The sequence below is a fragment of the Aulonocara sp. 'chitande type north' Nkhata Bay genome, linkage group LG8 (assembly GCF_057382095.1).
Source record: "Aulonocara sp. 'chitande type north' Nkhata Bay isolate Kocher_YH1m ecotype deep benthic linkage group LG8, A_spYH_male_GT1.1, whole genome shotgun sequence".
In the NCBI taxonomy this organism is placed as follows: Eukaryota; Metazoa; Chordata; class Actinopteri; order Cichliformes; family Cichlidae; genus Aulonocara; species Aulonocara sp. 'chitande type north' Nkhata Bay.
In genome coordinates this window covers 8,743,372-8,766,722 of record NC_141351.1, presented here as the reverse complement: position 1 = coordinate 8,766,722, position 23,351 = coordinate 8,743,372, and the positions used below count along the sequence as shown (strand labels likewise).

At 43.2% G+C, this 23,351-nt stretch overlaps 1 protein-coding gene across 1 annotated transcript in view; it reads right to left on the bottom strand.

Annotated features, from left to right (window-relative positions):
- Positions 1-364: 364 nt before the first annotated feature.
- LOC147323086 (SH3 and multiple ankyrin repeat domains protein 1-like) overlaps positions 365-23,351 on the bottom strand; it is a 31,897-nt gene continuing 8,910 nt past the window's right edge. The window contains exons 8-27 of the mRNA XM_086303240.1: positions 22,834-22,950; positions 22,651-22,728; positions 22,440-22,506; positions 22,072-22,247; positions 21,820-21,950; positions 19,606-19,745; positions 19,193-19,306; positions 18,614-18,692; positions 12,790-12,872; positions 12,539-12,663; positions 11,614-11,749; positions 11,374-11,454; positions 10,961-10,969; positions 10,747-10,773; positions 10,600-10,656; positions 9,512-9,633; positions 7,093-7,219; positions 3,769-7,003; positions 2,783-3,679; positions 365-2,501 (exon numbers count right to left, since the gene is read on the bottom strand). Of these exons, the coding sequence (XP_086159366.1) occupies positions 2,450-2,501; positions 2,783-3,679; positions 3,769-7,003; positions 7,093-7,219; positions 9,512-9,633; positions 10,600-10,656; positions 10,747-10,773; positions 10,961-10,969; positions 11,374-11,454; positions 11,614-11,749; positions 12,539-12,663; positions 12,790-12,872; positions 18,614-18,692; positions 19,193-19,306; positions 19,606-19,745; positions 21,820-21,950; positions 22,072-22,247; positions 22,440-22,506; positions 22,651-22,728; positions 22,834-22,950 (5,853 nt within the window). The 3' untranslated portion in view covers positions 365-2,449. The remainder of the gene's footprint in view (positions 2,502-2,782; positions 3,680-3,768; positions 7,004-7,092; positions 7,220-9,511; positions 9,634-10,599; positions 10,657-10,746; positions 10,774-10,960; positions 10,970-11,373; positions 11,455-11,613; positions 11,750-12,538; positions 12,664-12,789; positions 12,873-18,613; positions 18,693-19,192; positions 19,307-19,605; positions 19,746-21,819; positions 21,951-22,071; positions 22,248-22,439; positions 22,507-22,650; positions 22,729-22,833; positions 22,951-23,351) is intronic.

Below are 23,351 nucleotides of genomic sequence, written 5' to 3'. Positions count from 1 at the left end.
ATTTACAGTTTTCTCCCATGAACCTTAAACTGACCACCACGGTAGAAAACAGTCATTTCTTTCAAGTTGTTTTGCATTGTTCTTCATGCCTCACGGGCATCATTCGTTTTGCTGCATGAATGCAGCCAGTGTTTGCTTTGAAGCAAGCCATCTCATCTTCTTATCCTTGCTCTCTAAACTTTTGTCCTATTAGCTCACTGAGCCTGATGGGAAAACAATCCTGGACCTGAAAACAATGTTGTGTTCAACCACCCTAGGGCTGAGACGAGCTGCTGCCAAATGACTCAATTCAAACACTGCACTTGAAATTGGATCATTATGTGAATCTGTCAGAAGAGGGAATCCAACATGAAATGAGAATCACAACAGGGCAATAGTTTATTTTAGCATTTATTTCAACACCTTAGTTGTACCTCTATCATGTTGTTTACCAGTATACTGTATTTTATTTAAAACAAAAATTATATATATATATTTATATATTTATATATACCTTTTATCTCTGCATACTTATGCTCAAACTGTATGTAGTCATAGTCGTTATGCATTTCACTAGACCTAAAATGCTCTTTTAAATCATAGTATGTAATGCTTTCTACACTACTGCTCAATCCTTTCTCCTTTTCGACCATAATGTGATAGCAACTCGTCATAAGAATACAGAGCCGTAATTTTAAACTCACATGTAGAAAATATGCAGTATACTAACGTGTCAGCTTCACAGGGGTCACCACAGGGCGAGCAGTATAGAAAGCATTTACAGAAAACCCAAAATGAACCATAAACAAAACAAAGCTTCAAAGAATTTTGCCCACACTATTTGGAAGACGGAGATTCTTAAAATGTTTACATACTTAATATTATAATCTTCATTATACTATATTTTTATATGTTATCTTTGTCGTTGCCATCATCATCATTACATACAGAGCTATAAATGATGTGTTTTTGCCTTACAGTTGATTTTACTGCAAATGGCTAAACTGGCACGTTAAAAACAAAATCCAGGATGTTCATGTTCACCTCTATGCAACACTCATAGTATTTTAAGTTTATCGCAGAAAAATCCCTTTTAAAAGTGAGTCAGAGCTTTTCTTTCTGAGGGGTAATGTGTGTGGAACAGTGAAACATTTGGATTGTCATCTGGTGAGAGAAGATAAACAATGCTGTCTGAGCATTATAAATACATTTTGAAAAAGGCATTAGAGAAAGAAAGGGGCTCAGGGGGCAAAGCATTTGACTACCAACGCAGGCAGATGGACACACACGCACAAAATCAGACACACACAGACTCACAGAGGCTTAAGGTTGAGGAAGTCAGGCAGACAAAAGCAGTAAAAAGCCCTTTTTGATCACTGCACCTGCTGTGTGAGAGAGAGGGCGTTCAACATTATGGCATGGTAGAGGATGGAGCCACCCTTTGACCTGTGCTATGGCCAGTAAACACCAAGAAAGTCTAAGAAAAATGGTTTGAAATGACATGCTAAACATTTCATTTCTAATATGCCATTTCCTTTCTGCAGAATAATCAAGACAACAATAAAAAGATTAATTTAACAACAACAGTTTTTCAAATTTCTGTCCTCGTTTTTCACAACTTTGATTCCAACGTTTAGAAATACCCTGACCAGTTTGAAATGAATGATTGCAATCAGCACTTAGTACAAAACAAATGGTTTCTACTAATAGTGAATTCAGTTTAACATGGAAGATATATTTAGCGCTTGCAAAGTACATACATACAAAGCATACTGGGGCAACCTTTGGGGGAAAATGGCAAATATATAAAACAGTACTGTGGTTGTTTAGCTTTTCTTCTATCATCATTTACAAAAAAAAGCCTTTCTCCCACATTCTGACTTTGGCTCCAGTACTCGCAGCCATACTCTGATCTGCTTAAAGCTACAAAACTGATGTTAGGATATGGCCCTCTGCTTTTACAAGAGTTTCTGGCTCAGACATAATCAGTAACATTTAATTGGGCTTCACCCTTTAAGCAGCAACTTTGCAACTTTTTCTTTGAACTCAGACTCAAGTTTTCTCATTGCTGCAAAGCAGCAGATGGTGTGAGAATCCATCTGTCAGTGTGTGTGAGAATATGAGTGCAAGTACGTATGTGTGTTTATTCTTTTACAGCACAAAACGGTGTGTTAATTAAATGCCTGTCCATCAAAAGTTTTAAAGTATATTTTCAGATGAAAAGCATTATCTGTAGAAATTCTTATTTTCTTCATCACCTCTTTTGACCAATAGTTCTACAAATTTCCATCCAGTGCTCTAAAACAAATGTGCAAGACAACATGTTTCTCCACATATCCATGGATTCGAACAAGTTCAACGCAAGCTGTTGTTGTCCACTGTTCTTCTCTTGCAAATCTTCTGTTACTGATGATCTTTGTCATTTCATTTCTTTCCCTCTTTTTCATCTTTGAATCACACCTTCATTCTCTCAGTCTGTGTCTCGGGGAGGAGTACTGACATGCAAAGGAGAAGAGAGCCGCCTGGGAAGAAAAGGAGGCCAAATCAAAGAATAAGAATGGGTGGAAACTTAAAAAAGATGGAACGACTAAGGTTGATATGACTAAGTTACTAAAGTGAAAGAGAAGGGAATGGAGAGAAGATGCGATGACCTTATCAATTTATATGCCTCTAATGAAGGAAGGGGATGGTTGAGCTAACTTGCATGGAAGTAATGAGACTCTTTGACTTTCCTTCATCATCCAGTGCTCCTTTTTGACCTCGTTGCCTCTCTGTTTTCCAGAGTCTATTAGTCCTCCCTCACCTGTCAGTGAGTTTCTTCAGTGCCCTCTCGATGTTCATTCGATGCCCCACACGTGTCACTCCTAGATCCAAGAAGTCATCCTTGGTGAGTGAAGGCAGATGTGATCCATCTATCTCATTGTCTATAAAACGCTCTCTGTGTTCACCCAGATTCAGATAAGCCAGCCAGTCGGCCACGTCATACTTGGTCCAGTAGGGTAGGGGTTTGATGGCAAATGGTTTAGTTGGAGGAGGAGGATTGAGATGGGGATAGTTGAGACAGGAAGGGCTAGGTGGTAAATGCATGGGGGAAGAGGCTCCAGAGAGAAAATGAGTGGGGGAGAGTGAACGGGAGACAAGCAAGGGATTTGGACTTGGCACACCAGATGGAGAAAACAGTGGAGGAGTTGAAGCTTTGTAGGCATCTCCTAGAGGGATGCCAGGAGAAGGAGGAGTAAGGGGCCCGGGAAACTCAAATGGGTTGCTGTAGACGGGTGTGCTTGGAAGGATTGGGAGAGAGGAGGGTCTGGGAGGGGTGGGGCTTTGCTGTTCAGTGTTATAGATAAGAGGACTGGGAGCCCGACGTCGAGCAACTGAAGACCGCATCTCTTTAGTAGGACTGCATGGAAAATCAAAAGTCTGTCTACGCATCTTGGACCTGTGCTTAGGTGATGTTGGGTATGGGTAGTAGGTTGGAGAATGGGGAGGATGTGAATGAACTGGGGACGAGGGCATTTGTGGAGAAGGGGATCGGGTCCAGTTGCGCTGAACTGGGACTTGAGGGGAGGGCGAGACAGAAGGTGTTGCCGAGAGGTTTGGGGTCAGGGTCTGACGATGCTGTGGGGAGGAAGTGGGCAGCGGTGAGGTCGAGCGTCCAGTGGGAGGGCTATGAAAAGCATCACTGTAATCCGCTGAATACCTAAAAGACAAATAGAATTATCCTGTAAAATGTAATTCACACTATCAAATATCTTTCATTTAGTTATAATATCAAGAAGATCAGCAAACCTATGCATGGTGGGAGACTTTGGAGTGTGGCTCCACTCATCCATGCTCTTCATGCTGCTCATCTGCTGTAGCTTGGAGCTTAGTTCATTGATGATGCTGGCTTTCACACCTGAGAGAGGTGAGTGAATTCTGCGGCCATCCAAAACCAAAACGCCTCTCTGGACTCCAGCTTGCTCGTGTTCTCCAAGGTCACTCCAGCCCACTGATCGAGTGTCCATGGGCCTCTCTAAGCAGGCAGCCAGGGCAGAGCTGAAGCCGTCTTCCATCTTGGATCGACTCTGCTTGTGCTTCCTTTCATCTGAAAATCCTCCATCTATACCGGTGTCTTCTGGGTTGTTTTGTCTGTGTAACTGCAAAGGAGCGGGATTGGTGCTGTTCTGCCTACGTAGTGCTACAGATGGGCCCCTCCCTCCACCCTCCTTGTAATGAGTCATCTTCGGAAACACGGGATTTGCCAATTTGGCGCTGTGCACCTCAAATGTTTGCCCACCTGAGTAGGTTGTGCAAGGATCCTGATGTTCACTGATTTTCTCTCCCTCTCCTCCTCGCCCATCTCCTCCAACCCCTCCTCTCTCTCCTCTTAGCCCACAGAGTCCCAGCATTTCTAAATGGTGGTCACTGCTACTGTGACTGTCCAGCTCTTCAATTCCAGAATCCACCACAGCTTCTTGCCAGTCTCCGCTCTTGTGTATAATAGTAGTCTGATGAGTGTGGTCAGATGCTTTTCCCCCTGTGGTGAAGCCAGCCTTGGGCCCAGCCATAGTCATACTGTAGTCAGAGGATGCTGGAGAAGTTGTGGTGGTGGTGGCAGCAGCAGTTGCAGTCATGGTCGTGGTAGCATAGGTCATGGTAGTGGTGAGGGTGGCAGTGCCTCTGTCCTGTGCTGGGGTATGAATACCTATTGAGGGGTCGTTAGAGCTGCTGTAATAGGTGTGGGAATGGGACATGGGCTGGGGTCTGTGCAGCGATGTAGGAGGCAGAGAAGCAGCAGAGGTGGTGGTGGTGGTGGTAATGGAGGTGGAGGCAGAGGGAAAGATCTGTGGGGATGGATAAGATGGAGAGAGAGCTGACTGCGTGAGGTTGGCCACTTCACTGTCATAGGAAGTAAGGCTGGAGGTAGCGGAGTCGCCACCCTGTGAAGTGGGTTGGGGAGGATTTGAGGTCTTGGGGGATGGGGGAGGAGGTGGGGCGGGTGGAGCAGCAGAAACAGAATGCTGACCCTGGTGTTGACGATGTTGTGAAAATTCCCGGACCCTCTCATTCTTACCATTAGCAAACTGCAAAGGAGGGGGCAAGGGATCTGCGAAGACAAACTCATCGTCTACGTCTATTGATGGAGCTGGTGGAGGCAAAACCATGAGTCCTAAATTTCCACCTGCTCCCGCCCTAGCTTCTTCCATTGCTTCGTGTGCTTGTGAAGAGGCTGTGGGGACAGTATACTGAGGAATGTAGCTGGTGTTGGGAGTGCTTTCCATCTGAAGGAAGGAAGGTCTGCGGGGGGCAGGTTGAGTTGGTGGGGGAGGAGGCTGTATGGGTGGAGCAGGCCTGCTGTCATACACCTCCTTTTCTCGCTCCCTGGGACTTTGTGGGTAGTACTGGGTTGAATATTGGCTGTTTCTGTCTTCAGAGAAGCGAACTCTAAGACCTTCCCTGGGTCCTCCCTCCTTTTCTCTTTCCACACGCTCCCCACCTGCCCCCCCCAAACGTAATATCCTTGGTGATTGTGGCCGGCTCAGAGATGCAGGAGAGGTGGTAGTGGTTGGGGAACTTAGGTGGAGAGATACTGGAGAAGTGTAGGCCGACTGCGTTGGCGTTGCAAAAAGAGAAGGCGTTGGAGTCTGAACAGGGGTGGGGAAGGCTCCTACTGTGGAAAGTTGCCGGCCAAAATGTCTGTCCTCTCGTCGTGTCCTGCGATCATCTTTTAGAGCCCGCTCTCTTGCAGCCAGGGCCAATCCCAGAGGGGATGAGGGGTCCAGAACCTTCCCAGTAAGTGGGTGAATGAAGGTAGTGGCAGGCTGGGTTCCATACATTGAGGGAGCTGACTTAGGCTGGCCGTCCTGATTGAGGACAGGGGAAGAATACTCAGGCAGGCCAAAAGCTGGGGGCATGCTGCTGGAATAGCTGACGTAGTTGTCTCCAGAAAACATGCCTTCATCTATAGACTTGGAAGGCCGAAGCCGAGGGGTGGGCACTTCCATTTGTGAGCCCTGTAAAGGCTGAATTCGTACCCCTTGTATTCCTCCTCCCTCTCCAGCTCCACATCCTGCTTCCACTTGGATGTCCTCCTCTGATGAGAGGAAGAAAGAAGCACTCTTTCTCCTCATATCTCGAAAGCGTTCCCTTTCCCTGCGTGCTCCTCCACCCGCAAATGTTGTACCAAATGCTGAACTATAATCCAAGTTTTCTAGGTTTTGCTGTGAGGAAACCAAAGGGGCAACAGTTGATGAAGGCAAAGAAGTCGATGTTGGAGGTTGAGGTGGCACAGAGGTGAGTGGTGAGGGCAGGCTAGTATTAGGGCTGTCTGGGGTTGCCTCTCCAGAGGTTTGGTCTTCCACATCTTGGGAGGGCTCAGCCTCCATGCTGCTACCCTGGCTGCTTCGACCACTGCTACTGGTGGAGGGCGCTTTGACAATGATGGTGGGAATGGGGATAGAGCTCTTCTCTTTGGTTGCACCTCCTTTTCCTCGATGCTGTCTCAGACCATCTTCCACTTTTGACTGTTTCATCAAAGCTCCCCGACCTCCCCTCCTTGCCACCCCTCTGCCAACTCCTCCACTCTGATCCCGGTTGGACACAGGTGGTTGATGCTGGGGTGCTTGTTGTTGGGCCTTAGGCTTAGCACTTGTTGGGGGTGTAGCACTGCTGTAGCCTCTCCTTAATCCTCCCATCTTGCCACCACCTCTCCTGGGCGCCTCTGGCTCTCTGATGCACAGTCCATCTGACTGCCTCCGAAGGGTGGGAACCATGACCTGCTGGTTCATTACACCTGGTCCTGCCCTTTCCCAGCCAGCTTGGGAAGGATGCCCTGGCTGAGAGTGGAGCTGGTAGTGAGGTTGAGATACAGGAGGGATTGGCATGGCAGGTCCTCTACCCGGATGAGGGCCTGCAGACAAAGGTGGCTCTGGAGCAGATGTGTTTGGTGGTGGGGGGATTTCTTCTGGTCCAGGCACAGACAGGCTGCGAGCTAACTTCATAGCAGGTGGGTGAAGGTACTGCCTTTCCTCCTCTGTTACACCTAAGAAGAAGGTCACACACATTTAGAAACATTTACAAGAAGAAGCTGTACTGAGCTGGCAGATATCTCATAAGAAGAACTGACATTACCAATAGATTTTTGACGCATCATGACTGCATGCTGGGGACCGTGGCCTGGTTGAAAATGAGCTTGGTTGTAGTCAAAACCAGGTCCAGCTTGTACCATTGCCAGTGATGACTGCTGATCATATGGTTGCTTCAGGTACCAAAAAAAAAGAAAGAAAAGTAAGTAAAAGAGAATGAATGAGAATTTAAAATGAAGGAGGTTTATAAAGAGAAGAAATGCAACAGTAATTTAGATATAATCAAATAAAACTGATGTTGGCTGTTGTTGAGTAGATATATACAGAATAATCCAATACATAAAAAACAATAAGTCTGAGTAACAGTACATTAGGCAGCAGAGTATAGATGAATGGACATAATCTGACTCACACTAAACAAATGTTTTGGAGTGGGTGGTCAATAGTCAATCATTTTCTCTAAAGTGCAGCGAGGGCAGGAGAACACCCAGAGCTAAAGACCAAGTTGGTTTAGAGATTTGAATTATTTTTGTTGGTATTAGTCACCTCCATGACTAAATACTGTATGTGCTAAAGCAGTGGAGAAGATCTGAGAGGGTGAAATAGCTGTTGAGTAATTGTTTGTGTGTGTGTGTGTGTGTGTGTGTGCGCGTGTGTGTGTGTGTGTGTGTGTGTGTATAGTTATATATATTTAAAGATCAATAAATCGATAGATGGAAATACAGTAAAGAAGGCGAAAACAGTTTCTACAATTCTAATGAGTTTGAAAGATCATTTAGTATGATTAGCTTTGTTCTCCAACACAGTATTCAACAGCTTTTTTGTTATTTCTTTAAGTAGTCTTCAGGAATAGTTCTCCAGGCTTTTAAAAGACATTCACAACTCTTCTTTGGATGCTGGGTACTTTTTGTTCCAATCTCTTTCAAGGTTTCTTGTGGGATCATCTGAATCCAATGCATGACTGAGTGTGTTCTATAGTTTGTTTTCCTATCCAGGTATGCATTGACAGTATGTTTGGGCCCATTTTCATGTTGAAAAATGAAGCAATTGGCAATCAGATGCTTTCCAGATGGTATTCTGAAAAATCTGATGGTACTTTTCTGCATTCATAATTTCATTGATTTTGACAAGACAACACTAAAGCCCCAAATCCTAACAGAGGCTCCATTGTAGACACTCACTGTTGTACCCCTCCCTGATCTCCTCCATACATACTGAATCAGAATTTTCAATTTTGGATTCATAACACACAAACTTTTCTCTGTATTTGCCTTCCTCAAAACTTGAGACCATTTCTGATGATCAGCAAACAGTAGATGGAACCATTAAAGGTCCAGATGCATCTCCTAGGTGACTTTAAAGCCCCATTTCCATTAGTACCTCCTCGGATCGACTCGCCACAGTTTTCAGCAGGTATATTTTACCTTGACATCCACCCTTGTTGTAGTGTTCGTGTCGCATATTAATTACATCATGGGATGCTCAGATGCGTTGCTATGACAACGTCCATGCACATTAGGTAGTACTCAATTGTAATGGAAAACCAGTTGATCTGAGCTGAGTCATGGCGAGCTATGGCGAGTTGATCCAAATAGGTACTAACGGAAAAGGGGCTTTAGATACTGCTCATGTGCAGTAGATAGTTTTGTTTGTCCTCCACTTGTCCAGTTTCTTTAAATTTTTTAAGGACACGCTTCTTTTAAAAAAAACAAACAAAAAAAACCCCCAAACAGTTTTCATAGCTAATTCATAACAAATGGGAGCATATGTTAATTTAGCAAAGTGTGTTAGTAACAAAATGCACAAAGATACGATTCAAAATCCGTTCCTCTCATTAAAAATGATGAAAAATGACAAAAAAGCCTATCTCCTTAGAAGCAAAATATAAAGAAAGGACGGGTGATTATATTCAAAATTGCTCCTTAACGTGAGTTCAAGCCATTCACATTGCAGCAACTTAGTGCATTTAAGCACATGGACATGATCCAGACAACCTGCTGAAGGTCAAACTGGGCATCAGAATGGAGAAGAAAGGAGATTTAAGTGAGAGAAAATAACCAGTGAGTGGCACTTCTCTGGGCAAAAAATGCCTTGTTGATGTCACAAGTCAGATGAGAAGTGCTTTGAAACGATACAAACGCAAACGTAACCCAACAGAGGTCATCAGAAGAACGTCTGAGGAATATTTCTAGCATCTTGTTAAATCTTTGATTTTGTGCCAGAAAGAATTAAAAGGGGTGGGGTCCAATTGAGGCAATAGGAATAGCTTGGTATAAGAAAAGGATTTTCTTTTATGAACTGTGATGCATGCAGAGCAATGTTAGTATAATCCAGGAATAACCAAAAGGATAAAAAAAACAAAGGTCAAAATGAGCATTAAAGGCCCCCTTTAATAACTTGTTGACATGTATGTGCTACAGGAATGACCTCAACTAGGACAATTTCCTCACAATTCCCAACAGTACCTCCTTGGACACATTGGGAACAATACTCTTGCTTCGGTCCCTCTTGCCTCCATGACCTCTCTGGCCCTGGTTGTCTGATGTCATGGTGTGTTGAGCGGCAGCCAAGATTTCATCCAGTTTATCTAAAACACAGACAGAGCAGAGGGCATAAGACACAAGGCGTAAGTCAGGGCATAAGGAAACAGAGGAGTAGTGGAAGAGCCGTAAATAAAGAAGCTAAAGGAAGATTTCAGTGATCCTACTCCTCTCTCCTTAAAGGTACAGTGTGTAAAATTTCACCTCTAGCACAACCCCAGCTACGATGGCACTGTGGGACAACAACTCTTCTCTAGTGAATGAAGGCTATCAGTCCACTGGTTACCTCAGTCATTAATATGTGTCCATATCTATTTTCTCAGGATGAGGCTGTAAAGCTTTATGAAATGAGTCTGATGAGTCAGTGATGGTCACTTCTGACCAGTGACAGCGAGCTGCTGTTATCTAGTGTTAGTGAAACTTCCTTTGAAGTGGATCTAATGCTGTTGGACACTTATCAAATAAACTATCATACATTTTGTGTAACGTAATCAAACTTTTTTACTAAATATTTTTTAGGACACTCCAGCCCAACATTAGCTGGCATAACGTTAGCAGAGCTGCTGTTGTATAGCTGGCTCATTGTCAGCAGCCCTGAGATGGGAGGTTCACATATCTAATCTGGTGACAACAAGTGACTGCAACACTACTGGGAATAGATAAGCAGGTTTATGCACATTTCCATGTGACTTCAATCCAGATGATTAGGTTTGATATGAGGGAGGAGAGACCCGTGGTGCAGGAGGTGGAGAAAGACAATACGAAAAATGATGATAAAAGTATACATGAGCAGATGTTAAATGGTCATATATAGTTTGAAAGAGCCACTGTATTTCTCAGCCACTGAATACAAGATGGACTCTGCCTGTATGAGCAGTTTATGATGCAGCTATATCAGTTTGCTGGAAGTCATAATCACATACCAAATAACCTCAAAAAACTATGCACTGTACCTTTAACGTATCTAAACACCTTCTTACAGTATCACAAGAGCAGTGAGAGTGATTTCTTACTTAAAGCCATCTGATAGACGGTCCTCTTCTTATCAGGACCCTGAGAGGACTCGTACTCTGGAAAAATAAGCAAAAAAGACATCAAACTGACTGATTTTTAATTAAAGCTCAGAGGCTGATAGGGGTGATGATAACACTGATACTCACCTGCTTTCTTTTTCCATGGAGAGGCAGCTGTTGCACGCGTAATTGGGGAAAGAGAAATTAGGTGTGACTAGAACTTCTGCAAAGTGTATAAAGCAGATGAAGAGATGAAGTACATACTCAGACACATGTGATGGTGTGAATGCTGATGTGATGATAGGGATGTTGATGGGGACAGAAATGATCATGAGAGCACACAAATCTGTGATTCTCCCACCTTTGTCCACTGCATGCAGCACATTTGGTTTGAAAAGAAGAGAGAAAACAGAGCTGTTTGTGACAAATGACATTTTAAATGCATCATTTTTACAACATGCCGCTGCTTTTGTATCGCTTAACCTCACTGTTTAATTGCCACCTTTCCTCTTCATGGCTAACATCATAAGTGCAAATGAATCAAAAGACTTCTTCCCATGAAGCTGTTGCTAGTGAAAAAAAATGCACCACTCTGGATAATTTTCTTGGCTTTCTGCATCAACTTGGTTAATATTTAATGCTGTGTTTCCTTAATAGTACCACAGTACTAAACCATCCTCCTGCAGAAAAACTGCTAACCCACCCCAGAAGAAGCCTTTTCAATGTGACCCCCAGAACTCATGCTTTTGCGCTTTGTCCCTTCTTTCGTCTTACCCATATCTTCCAGCTCTGATGTCATTGACTTGGAGCGCAGGGCAATGGCAGGAGGAGTCAGTCTTTTTGTCTGCTGTGGGGCTGCCAAGGGAAGCCAGCCAAATGCAGATTTAATGTTTAGAATTCTTGTATACAACCCATTGCAACAGGCTTTCAGGTTGACGTAAACATGCAATCAGCTTAATCATCACATGATAAACACAGAATTCAAATGGCATAAGACGAAAATCTGACTAGTACCTCGCTTTCGAGCCGTGTCCTCCAGCTCAGGGTTTCGAGCAACCATGACAACTTTCACCATGAGACTGTTGCCGCCCTGCCGGATCATGTTGACAACCTGCCGATGACCAACCTTCACCACATTCTGACCGTTCACCTGCCAGAAAAACACAGAACAAAATGAAAAATCCACTCTAGTCGCACAGAGTGGATGAAAAACCTGAGACAGTTTGGAGTGCACACTTTAGGCATTGTCTTCTCTTACCCAGTGGTTCACTTTAACAATTTGGGTTTCTTGTGTGGTTTAAAACATAAATCTTACTGGTTTCTGGGCAGGTGCACCAGCAAGTCAAGCTGCAACTTAATAACAGTTACAAAAGCTTGGGCAGCTATATAAGTGACTCATATTAGGTTGAATAGTAATGAACAGCTTCTGTCAGCTGTAACAAAGGTTTGACAATCACCATTTTTAGTGCCAGGGTTTTAAGGGAACATACAGGAACTCTTAAAGGCCAGAGAGTTGCAGCAACTACAAGCACAGCAGCCTCCAAATGACCATAACTAAAATGCAAATTATATATTTAGGAGAAGTATAGAAATAATCGCATCAATGCATCATATCCTGCACATATTTTTAGTGCACACAAATGTCTTTACCCTGTCCATTCTCTGTTGTCTTTATTGTCTATTTTTACTGTTATTAAAGGACATACAATCACTGAACAGCAAGTGAAGAAAGCACTAGCATTTTTAAAAGAAAAAATGCTAATGCTGTAACGTGTTTGTTGTAACGTGTAACGTGTTGTAACGTGTTTCCTGCAGCTTCCTATGTTTGTTGCATAATACATGAACATATGACCCCAGTTTCTGTTTTACAAAACTACTTTCTTCTTCATAGGTCTTGAATTGAAAGTAAAAGTAAAGCTTCAGTTAGCATGCCGGTTACCTCGATGAGGAAGTCCCCCATCCTCAGGCCCGCTCTCCACGCCACGCCCCCCTCATCAACAGACTCCAGGTACTGCAGCGCGGGGAATGCTGGCGTTGGAGTGAACTCCTCTATGGGAGTCTGAGCTGTAGATGATAACAAGACAAGAGGTTCACCACAACAGGAGCATGGATTTGATCATTATGCAGTAAATAGCTAACAAGACTTAGAAATCTTTGGCAATACGTGATGAACTTTGAGAAGACGCTCACCTTTGGCTCCCCTGAGTACAAACCCAAAGCCCTCATTGTCTTTCTTCTGTAGGAGCACAGTCTTCTCCTTAATGATGTAGTCACTTGGAAAAAGTAGAGAACGGGTATATGAAATGAAGGAAGGGGTGAATAAAAAAGAGAGAGTTGGAGATGAAGATATGATTGTCTAGTAGAAGAAAAGTGTTACGGTCATGCAATTAATGCATCTTCTAAATGTGGAAAACAGCTATACTGCAACACATTCTGAAATCACACTGCAGCAAAAGATACTTGGGCTTGTGGATGTCATACAAAAAGCTTTGGTACACAAAAGAGGGTTGATGGGGGGGATACAGTTAGTGTCACAATGGGAGGAATTGTATATGAGATGACATTCCATACTATGGAGTAATCCAGCTAGAGCTGACAAGCACTGGGCCGGGGGGAACAGCACATTAGAAAAATGTGCACATCCACTGATAATGGAAACTTCCAAATGCACCCAAATCGCTGCATTAGCTTTCACCGCCTCTGGCAGCTTTTGCAAGGATACTGCTTCACCGACTCCTGCGCAACCACTACCGGTCATACATGACACTTCAAATTATGTACAAGAAGTCAGACGGGCCTCTAATCCACCCCCCACCATCACAAACAGCTCCTCTTGCTCAAAGACTACAGTCCGAGAACATAGAAACATCGATCACAGGCTTTGGCGATGCAATCTTATTATGAGACGGCTTGAGTAGTGGCTCAGCAAGCTCCTTCATTATTCTATTACCATGTCTGGGACGTTTTGGCCAGGCTGCTTTACAACGCTTTCTCTAATACAGGGCCAGTTAAATGGACTCCACACTGCCACACACAGCCACATCTCATGAGTCATTTCTGGACTTGACTTTCTAACAATGTCAATTCACCCTGCCCCTGCTAGAGAGCCCGGGGCTCGAGCAGAGTTGTATGATTAAAGAGGAATTCCAGATATTTCTTTCACAGGCAGCTCATTTTTTGTGTTAGTTTGTGCTGCTTGAGTTAACTCAAACTGACACTCCAACGGAAATCAAATCAAAGGATTTGATTTCCCAAAGAAAAAAAAATGGCAGAACAGTGAGAGAACAGGAAGTGTAGCCTGGTTGAAGAATCGTCCTTATTTATAGTGATAGCTCGACTGCCAAAACATACACTAAAACTGCTCCGGGTAGGCTCAAGGACAGAATTTGTTTTTTCCTGGAAATAAGCTGTTTCGTTCATCCTTCTTTTAAATGGGAAGTTAAAATAAACTGTCTATTTATTTCATGATAAGTACGTGATAAGTACTGAGTAGAGGTAGGATTTTTTTGGCTACAAGGTTGCACACTAACTCTGCCTTCACAAGGGACGTATGAAAAATAATTTACCATGAAAAAGGGACAAAATGTAAAATATTTTTTAGGTTTTAGGCAGCAGATGTGGTGGGGGTTTTTTGTGTGTGTGTGTTTTTTTTTATGTCTGGCGAGTTCTCAGTACTCGGTTCTTATGCATATAACCCCGCAAACAATGTTTTGCCTGTGCCTGCGCAACCCGGGTTCAGTGGACTCATGAGCATTGGCTGACGGGCCCGAGGATCCAGACTTTGACATGAAGCTGTAACTTTAGCACTGAACAGACGATCGCTAGTTTCCCCTAGTGAGGTCCATCCCTTGTGTGTTCTCCATCAATGTTACTGTTTCGCCAACGCTCAGCCGCCTTCCAGCCATCTGCTCCTCACACCTCATTCCTTTTTCTCTCACCCTGTCCTCCATCATGCCTTCCCTCTCTGAGGATCAAAGTAACACAGAGTGGGTGGACAGATCCATCGGGCTCTTCATCCATCTACTTGTATAAGGATAACGGGGAAGGGGGGGCACGGCCACAGTTGGTCTTTTGGGGGTTTCTAATTTGCATTGCTGGCTTACAGTAACACACCTGATTCCCTTTACGTATGCAAAGCTATGTAACTCGTCTGTTGCTACAGAGTCCACCACGGCCCAGCCAAGCAGGACCATAAAAAGCACAAACGTCCCTGGTTAATTAGCAGGGCACACTCTCAGTGAACTGGCTGGAATAAAGCTGTAAGCCTACTAGAGACTAGAGTTATTATGTACCCTCCTGAGTCATCCTCTCTTCTATCCACAATCACTGAGAAAAAAAGGGAGCTTTTTTAACCATTCACCTGCTGAATGTACATGCAAATACATAGCTTATGTGGAGACATTACACACACATCACAAGTGAAGCACTTGACAGATGTTTAGTCTCACACACACACACACACACACGCACACCGTGGATGGAGACATGGTAGACAGATGAAAAGCGCACAGATAAATGTGCAGGAGAGACACTCCCACAGCGAGCGCTATGACATACACACTTATATGTGAAAGCCACATATATTTGATTCATTGTATATAGTCACATGCATTCTCACATCAAGAAAAAAGCACGCACACACACAAACATGCAGAGAAATGACCGCTTTTCCCACATTAGAGGGAAAAAAAAACACTCTTTCAATTTACTGACTTTCCCAGTACAGTAAAAATACCACACGTCTCTAATGATACAGTGAGAGACATTGAAAAAATGATATGGGATGTGACAATGCCGTTTTTAAAGCAACAGAAATGTATGGGAAGTCCTGGTGAATTAAAAATATCTGCTTACAGAAATCATGACTCAAAGAGAATGAAATACACCCACACTGTCTGACTGAAATGCATCAATATGTGCTCTCTTTCATGCACTAACACACACACACAAACACACACAGACACACACACAGTGTTCAAAAACGCACGGGAGGAAGACACAGAAATAAACATGCTGCATAGTCTCCATTCAATAGCCACTTCTGTACCACAGATATACACATGCATAGGAACAACACAGATTTAAGACGCACACGCACATATTCGCACACGCACGCTCCAAGAGGCACACACACAGAATACACAGCTTATTAGTCTGTCTTTGAAAAGGCACGGCCTCTCAATAGCATCATCTACCTCTCCCCTCTCTCCATTGTCCTCTCCTCACATCCATAGCCAGCCAATGAATGAGGAAACAGCCGCTACCTGTAAATGAACCACACGCTCCTGTTTCTGGGGCCCAGTGACGGCCACGAAGAAGAGAGGGAGAGAGAGAAATCTCTCTCTCCGCAACCCCCCATTGCCATGTCCCCCCCTCCTCTCTCGCGCGCTCTCCACCACCTCCTCCTCCCTCCTCCTCCTCCTGCCTCCCTCCTCCCGGTCTTCCAGCGAGAGCTCAGCCGGAGAGAGCCGCGAGAGTCGAGGAGAGAGCGAGCGAGAGAGGTGGGGGATGAGAAGGGAGAGAGAGTGCGATGATCTGCACCCTGTGCACTTCAGACAAGAGAAAGACAATGTGTAAGAAAGATGGGGAGAGAGGAAGAGAGTACCAGTGACTATCACAAAAGGGAAAGGATGTATTGTCTGTGTGTGTGTGTGTGTGTGTGTGTGTGTGTGTGTGTGTGTGTGTGTGTGTGTGTGTGTGTGTGTGTGCGTGCTGGTGGATGGCAAGAAGAGGGTTTGGTTTTTAAATAGGGGGAGACGGAGAGCTGGGTTTCTGGGTTTGTGGGGAGGGGATGCGGGGGATGGGTACAAATGTGAGGCAACACCGGGGAGAGACAGCGCTTTCATTTTCACATCCACTAACTGGTAAATCACAGATATGCTAACAGCTGATTCCCACCCTGGATTTGATCTTGCACACATTTGCCAACTTTGCTCTCACTCCCTCCTATCCTCTAAAACCGAGCTGTCATCACCACACAGGCTAACAAACACTCTCCCTCTCTCCATCTCTCTCTGAAATAGTAATTGACATTCTCCCAAATGCCCAGCTGCAGTGACAGAACATGCTCCGGATCACCTTGCTCTTAATTGAGCACCACTTCACCACAGCTCTGCAATTACGCTTAACCAACTTAGCATAGGTAATGTAACCCCAGTGGCTGCTATTTCCATTTGGAACACAAGCGCATCTGAATTAAAGCGAATGCCTCCTTTTTTTTCCTTTTTTTTTTTGAATGACACTGAAATCTGCTCAGCACAAGGGCAATGTCAGCTGTAATGCGTTAGCAGCTATAAAACCCCGAGACGGGGGACCAGTGAGTCCTTCTCGCTGTAGCCCAGGGATCTAACCAGCACTTGGTGCTTCAGCCTCCTCATGACTCATCAGCAGAATGATGTATGTACACTCAGAGACGTAGGCATTTTCACATTCACTTGCACACCAACTCTAAGCAAACATACGCAGCTTCACAACACACAACCTTCGATGCCAAGGGATGAGGTTGCTGCTTCAGAAGAAACTCTTCCTTTATTACAGCATTATTGCTCTCAGTGAATGTGAGCAACAAGAGCATGTGGATGGAAGAATGAAAGAGACAAACGCATTCGTGTCGTGGAGTTAAAAAGGGGCAGGGCTAAAAAATGACACCGCTGCTCTTTGTTCTTTTTAAGCGTTGACGCGTTCACATAGCACAATAGAGAACAAGTGCTGTTCAGGATCGGCAGAAAACTGCTGAGAACTGACACACACAGATGCACACACACTAAACACAGCAGGGGGAACAAGTGTGCACACATGCTTCGCGCATAAGAACCTCCCTTTAACTAAAAAACAGCATTGTGATGACTGTTTCAATCACCTAGACCGGCCTCACGGTCTTGCCTTGCAACAGTTTGCTTGCTGCCCACACTGAAGTGGCAATCCACAACTAGAGCCACGTCGGAGGCTGTAGCCAATCAGGATTAGATTAATATTATTTTATTAATTTTTTTTTTCTATTTCCTAAAACCAGCATGCACTTTGTGGGAGGTTGGGGACAGCTCAGAATAAACACTATCAACTTGAAATTTACAGCACTTTAGACTTTAAAGTGGACGTATTATGCATTTTGTTATTTTCTGCCATATATAAACTCTTACAATGACTGATGCTCACATTAAGTATCACCCAAGATCTAAAAATAAGGTCAGCATACAAAATATGGACAACAGCATCAGGCCACACCTGTTAATCTTTGAACTCAGGTGATTTCATTGGTGTTGCCACACCAGGCCACACAGTCTGCTGAATTTGAGTGTGCATTTCAGAACCACAGCAGTGTAAATCTGTCGACCGGGGTCACCGAGTGCTGACACGCATATGCTGTAACTGCATTTAACTGTGTCAGACCTTCTCTTGCATTAACATAGGCACATCAGTCTACCCTCGGAGCTTCGTAGCATGGGTTTCCATGGCTAAGCAGCTCCTGTAGGTGTAATCTGCAGGTCGCTTTTTCCATATAACATATGTGCTGTGATCCATATGAGCCAAAAGCTCTGACTTCAGACTGCTCTGCTCCTCTGTGTTCTAAAGTTTTTCTCTACTCTTGGATCTAGATTAGATCATTGAGATCAGAAAACCCCAATATGGTCATCTCAGGCACACAGCTCTGGCTCTGAGCACAAAAGTGTCACCCACCCACTTTCTTTTGCAGCAAATCAGAAGAAAGTTGGCTCAATGATAGAAGTCTCAAAAAGGCCTTAAAGGAGCTTGTTTGATGAGATAATGGATGAATTGAGGTGCTGGAACAAGACCCTGAATAGGATAAATATGGATTATTTTGAGCTTTGAATCAAACAAAGCTACTCTAGTAGCGTCCAAGAATAAAAGGATAGTGCAATCCAGATTAAACACCACAATTTGATTTTAAGACTTGATTTCCTGATCGATTAAAACACTTTCCACCCCATCTCACTCAATGACTAATACCCTTTTTGCACAGAATATGAAAGTCACAGCAGCATTTTCTTTGTACCTGGGGCCATCAGTGCCATCGTAGGCTCCAACGGTGACGTTACGGAAGAGCTTCCTCTTGGCTTTCTCGCTGCGCGTCTCTGCAAGGAAGGCACATGCAGGCAAAACATATGTCCAATTCAAACATTCAGCTACCGCCATGACACCTTCTCTGTCTTTGTGCTGAAGTGTTGTGTCGTCAGCAGTCAAATGCATTTACACCCTGTTTTTGTCTCCTCAGCGTGGCATATGGTTTGCTTCTTGTGTGAGCAGCTGTGAAAATAGAAGACAAGTGAATAACTCTGCTGCACATGCATGTAGCACTGGTCGTTACCGAAAGCACCAACTACTGAACATGAGTGTGACATGTGGGTGTTACAACAGTTTAAAAGATAATTCCAGCCTAAGGAAATATGCAACCCGTTTTCTAGCTTGTCCCTTCACTAATCCATGTACTATATGTGCGTGTGTGTGATTTATTAACCCTCCTTTTGACATACTTAACATGAATGAGTAATCGTCTTCTCCCATCAGGCACAGCACTGCTGTATGTTAGCTTTACAATCAGTCTCCAGAACATTCAATTTGGTGCTTATCTCACCTGGTCGATTGTCTTTGCTGGGAGCTGGTACCTCTTGCACACAGTCCGAAGGAAACCAGCCAGTGCGTCCTTTCACTGTTCCCTCCCAGTATCCACCCTCTCCTACACTTAACACTGAAACAGACAAAAGGACAGAAATATTTTACATTTTTGTTGTGATGAACTGGGATGCTGATCCTATTCATTTCACTTTTTTCGGCAAACCTCTTTCCTTCTCATCTACATCTCCTCTAAACAACCGCCTAAATTTTTATTCAGTAAACTATATCGCAGCAGCATGACTAGAAATTTATATAACAAAGAATTACTCAAATATTGCCCTGCTAAACAATAACATGACACGATTCCACTGGTTACTTCTACTCAGAAGAGTAGAAATTGTTCAGCATGTGAAAATTCTGAGCTTTTCTCACCTTTGACTTTGTCCCCCTTGTTCAGCGAGAGCTCTCGGTCTCCACTGGCAGAGTGGGCACGAGTGGCCACGTACACTCGTCCTGGAACTGCGCTGTACATGCGCTTCATCTGACCCCCACCGCCACCCGCCGAGGTCGCACTGCAGAAAGACAAGCGCAGTGAGTGCATTAGAAAACCAAGAGATAAGACTGAGTGGCACACTGTGGAAAAACAAATGAGACAACATACAGCCTGTCAGGCCACATCAGAGACAGCTGAGTCATGCTAATCTGTCATACCAACAGTAAGATTTTATTCTGTGCTGGTGTATTTACACAACAGCGTCTAGTATTTAGCATGACAGGTGCATACTGTAGAAACTTCTGACAATTTCAGTCAACAAAACCAGCTCCTTCCCTTCATTTTGCACAAAACTAATGATATTAGTTATATATATAGTTTGTCTAACATTTAACTTCATAAATTTCTGTCACTATATTTCAGAATTTGACACATCACATGCATCAAATACTATTATTTTTTTCTTATCACCAGGGATTTATTCTTTCATTTTTGTCCAGTGGTTGAGTCACTGCTTTGACCCGATCAACATTTCTGATGTTGGAAGGGTAGAATAGAATGAATGATTAAGCACATCTAATAATTATCCATCCATCCTTCCATCCGTCCATCCTCTTCCACTTATCCAATTCAGGGTCATGCTGGAGCCTATCTCAGATGCCTTAGGATGAGAGGCAGGGTACAGCCTGGATAGGTCACCAGTCTGGCAGGGCTCATTATAACACCAGTTTATGATATTGGTCAGTACTAGTCAGTTACCAGCAAAATACATTCAGTTCTAATGGTGCTGCTGCACTTATTTTTAGTTCTAACACACAAATCAAACAAGAGTACAAACCTCCGCCAAGACAGCTCACTCTCTGGGCAGTATTCACTTTTAAGGGAATGGTATTATATTTTGTATCTATTCATTTCATTTTTTAAACAAACTTTAAGTAGTTTTTAGTGCAATAAAAATCAAAAGGACACTTTGTATTATACTAAAGTATGTCTGTGTAGGTTCTCAGTGATTCAGGTCATAGTAGAAATAATTCTAACTAACTTGGGAGCTCATTGTCTTTCTCTTGACAGTACCTTCTTTAAAGATATGACACATTTTGAGGTCAACTTGAAATAATGTGAAGTGTAAATATGAAATCAGAGGTCAAATGAAACATGAAATTTGGATGTACACTTATTATATTTTTTTTAGAGATTAGAGATAGATATTTAGAATCCCCATATAACAGGATCCTTTCCTAAATGTTGTTGGTAGAAACAAAGGCAGTAGAATTTGAAGCACAGTTTTAAAGATAAAAAACATTTTATGAAACTTTGACCTTACTTGACCTGAAGGAAGAGGTCAGAAGTTTGAAGCAAAGTGATATTTAGAATCCCTATTTGTCTATGTTTTCAATACAAATGAAAGCAAGACACATAATTTATAATAGCTCTGTATAGCATTATTATCACTTTGATCTTCAGATCAATTTATTGACCTTGAAAGAGAGGTCGGAGGTCAAATGTAACATGATATTTTAAATCTTTATATGTTACTTTTGGTATGTTGACAATACACATTTATTATATTATAATGATAGTTTCTAAGTTTTAAGCCTTTTTATCCGCTTTGTTTTCTACCTTGAAGACTTTGGTGGATGTAAGCCAAATTATAATTAATTGTAATGGGACCCCACTCTACATCCCTACAAAGTTTTATCATAAGTCATGCAAAATGTTTCGCTTTATTGTGTTTACAGACAAAAAGAAATGACACGCACGCAATGCTACCAAAGCCACAACCTCTTTAGTGGAGGTAAATATAGACAATAGTAAATATGCACATCGTGAGATTGTTAGTTTCTTATATAGTTGCTAACCATAACTTAAAGAACTTGTGTGCTTAACTAAGTCTTTTTTACATTTTTAAACCTTCTTTTTTAAGGTAAAGTGAATGTATCCTAAATTTCTTTTGTTTACACAAAAACGCCGATTTATACCACATATAAACAAATGTGACCTTCTTGCAATTGCAAATAGTAAAAGGTATGCATCTGAGACATAAATAGTAATTTCTTTGCATGCAGCTAAAGATAATTGGAGATGACTGACTTCCTACTGTTGGATGGCCTGAAAGGACCTAGTCAGATTAAGATCCCAGCAGGCTTCTTTACCCCTGTCTGCCTCGTGGCTGCCTGTGCCTCTCCTCTGTGTCACTTTGGCCTCCTCTCCCTCTGGAGGGTGAACGGGTACGAGTTCTGGGGCTGCTGGAGCTTCTCATACCCACTGAGGCCCTGCGATGACCCTGCAAAAAACAGCCCCGCGGAGAACGTCAGTATTGATCATTTCAGATGATGAGAAATCATCAAGCGAGCTACTATTACAAAAGATCAAAACATGGACATCCACCTAATGCTGGACAGTACCTGTCCTGGGTTGGGATTGGTCGCAGCCTTGTTGGGCAGGGCCAGAGGGTCAGACTGGGTCATGGTGTTATCACTATTAGCACGCAGTAGGGGGTGGGAATGAAGCAAAGGGAGGGGCAGTGTGTGGGAACTTTCTTTTCGCTTTGGAACAAACTTTGGTGACTCTAAAAACGGCACTAAAGACATAACATGATGCAGAGGTTTGGTGTGACGGTACAGGTGAATATGTGAGGTGTGACAGGATGAAAGGGAGGGAGAAAACAGGTACATTGTTAGGATTATATATTTGGGAAAGAGCAAGGCAGACAGGTGTTGGGAAGTGACGTTTGAAAGTCCCTGCAGAAGAAACAGTTGCCAGGGAATCTTACCTATATCAGAGTCTTTGTGGTTTTTGATGATTTCCCCGAGTTCAAAATGACCAGACAAAACAGCTAGCTGCAAACAACGAAGACAAACTGAAATATTATTTGTTCCAGCAGGTCAAAGCTACTCTACAAATGCAATTTCACTCTGCAGACAGAATAATAAAAAAGCAAAACATGTTCCTCAAAACTCTGGATTATTTTTTAAAACATTTACCTGAAACGGGGTCTGACCATGCTTGTTCTTCGCCTCCTTATTCGCCCCCCTGTACAGAAGAACACGGACGCAGCTTTCCTGGTGATTCAGAGAGGAAAAGGAATCGGTTAACATCTGTAGAAGATATAACAGCAAACATTATGGTAATAATAGTTTAATAAGGGATCTTTTTGCCATACTTGCCTTGTTGTACAGGGCAGAAATGTGAAGCGCAGTGTTCCCTGAGGCATTTTGAGAAGTGGTGTCTGCCCCATAAAACAGCAGATGCTCCAAGTGTTGTGCAAAGCCATTCTGGCAAGCCTTTTAATGTCAAGAGTATGATAGAAATATCCCCAATATTATAAAGTATAGAAGGACACAAGTTGGACTAAAGAGAATGGTTTCAAACGGGATAAGGAGAAGATGGTGTAAGAGAATGGGGAAGAAAATGAAAGACATTGAAAAAAGAGATACGAAAAATAGGGGAAGGGGAAATCTGTCACACAGTAGTCTAACAGAAAACAAAGAGGTGAGAGCAAATTACAATTCACCACAGTGGAAAAGAAAGGGAACAAAAGCCATTAAAACGACAGAAATGAGCCTTCAGCAGCCTGAGAGGTTCCCTCATATTTTTCTGCAGGGATTAAAATATCACAAGATACGTACAAAGTAAAGAAAACACAGAGCACGGCAAAACCAAAATAAAATACCATGACAACCGG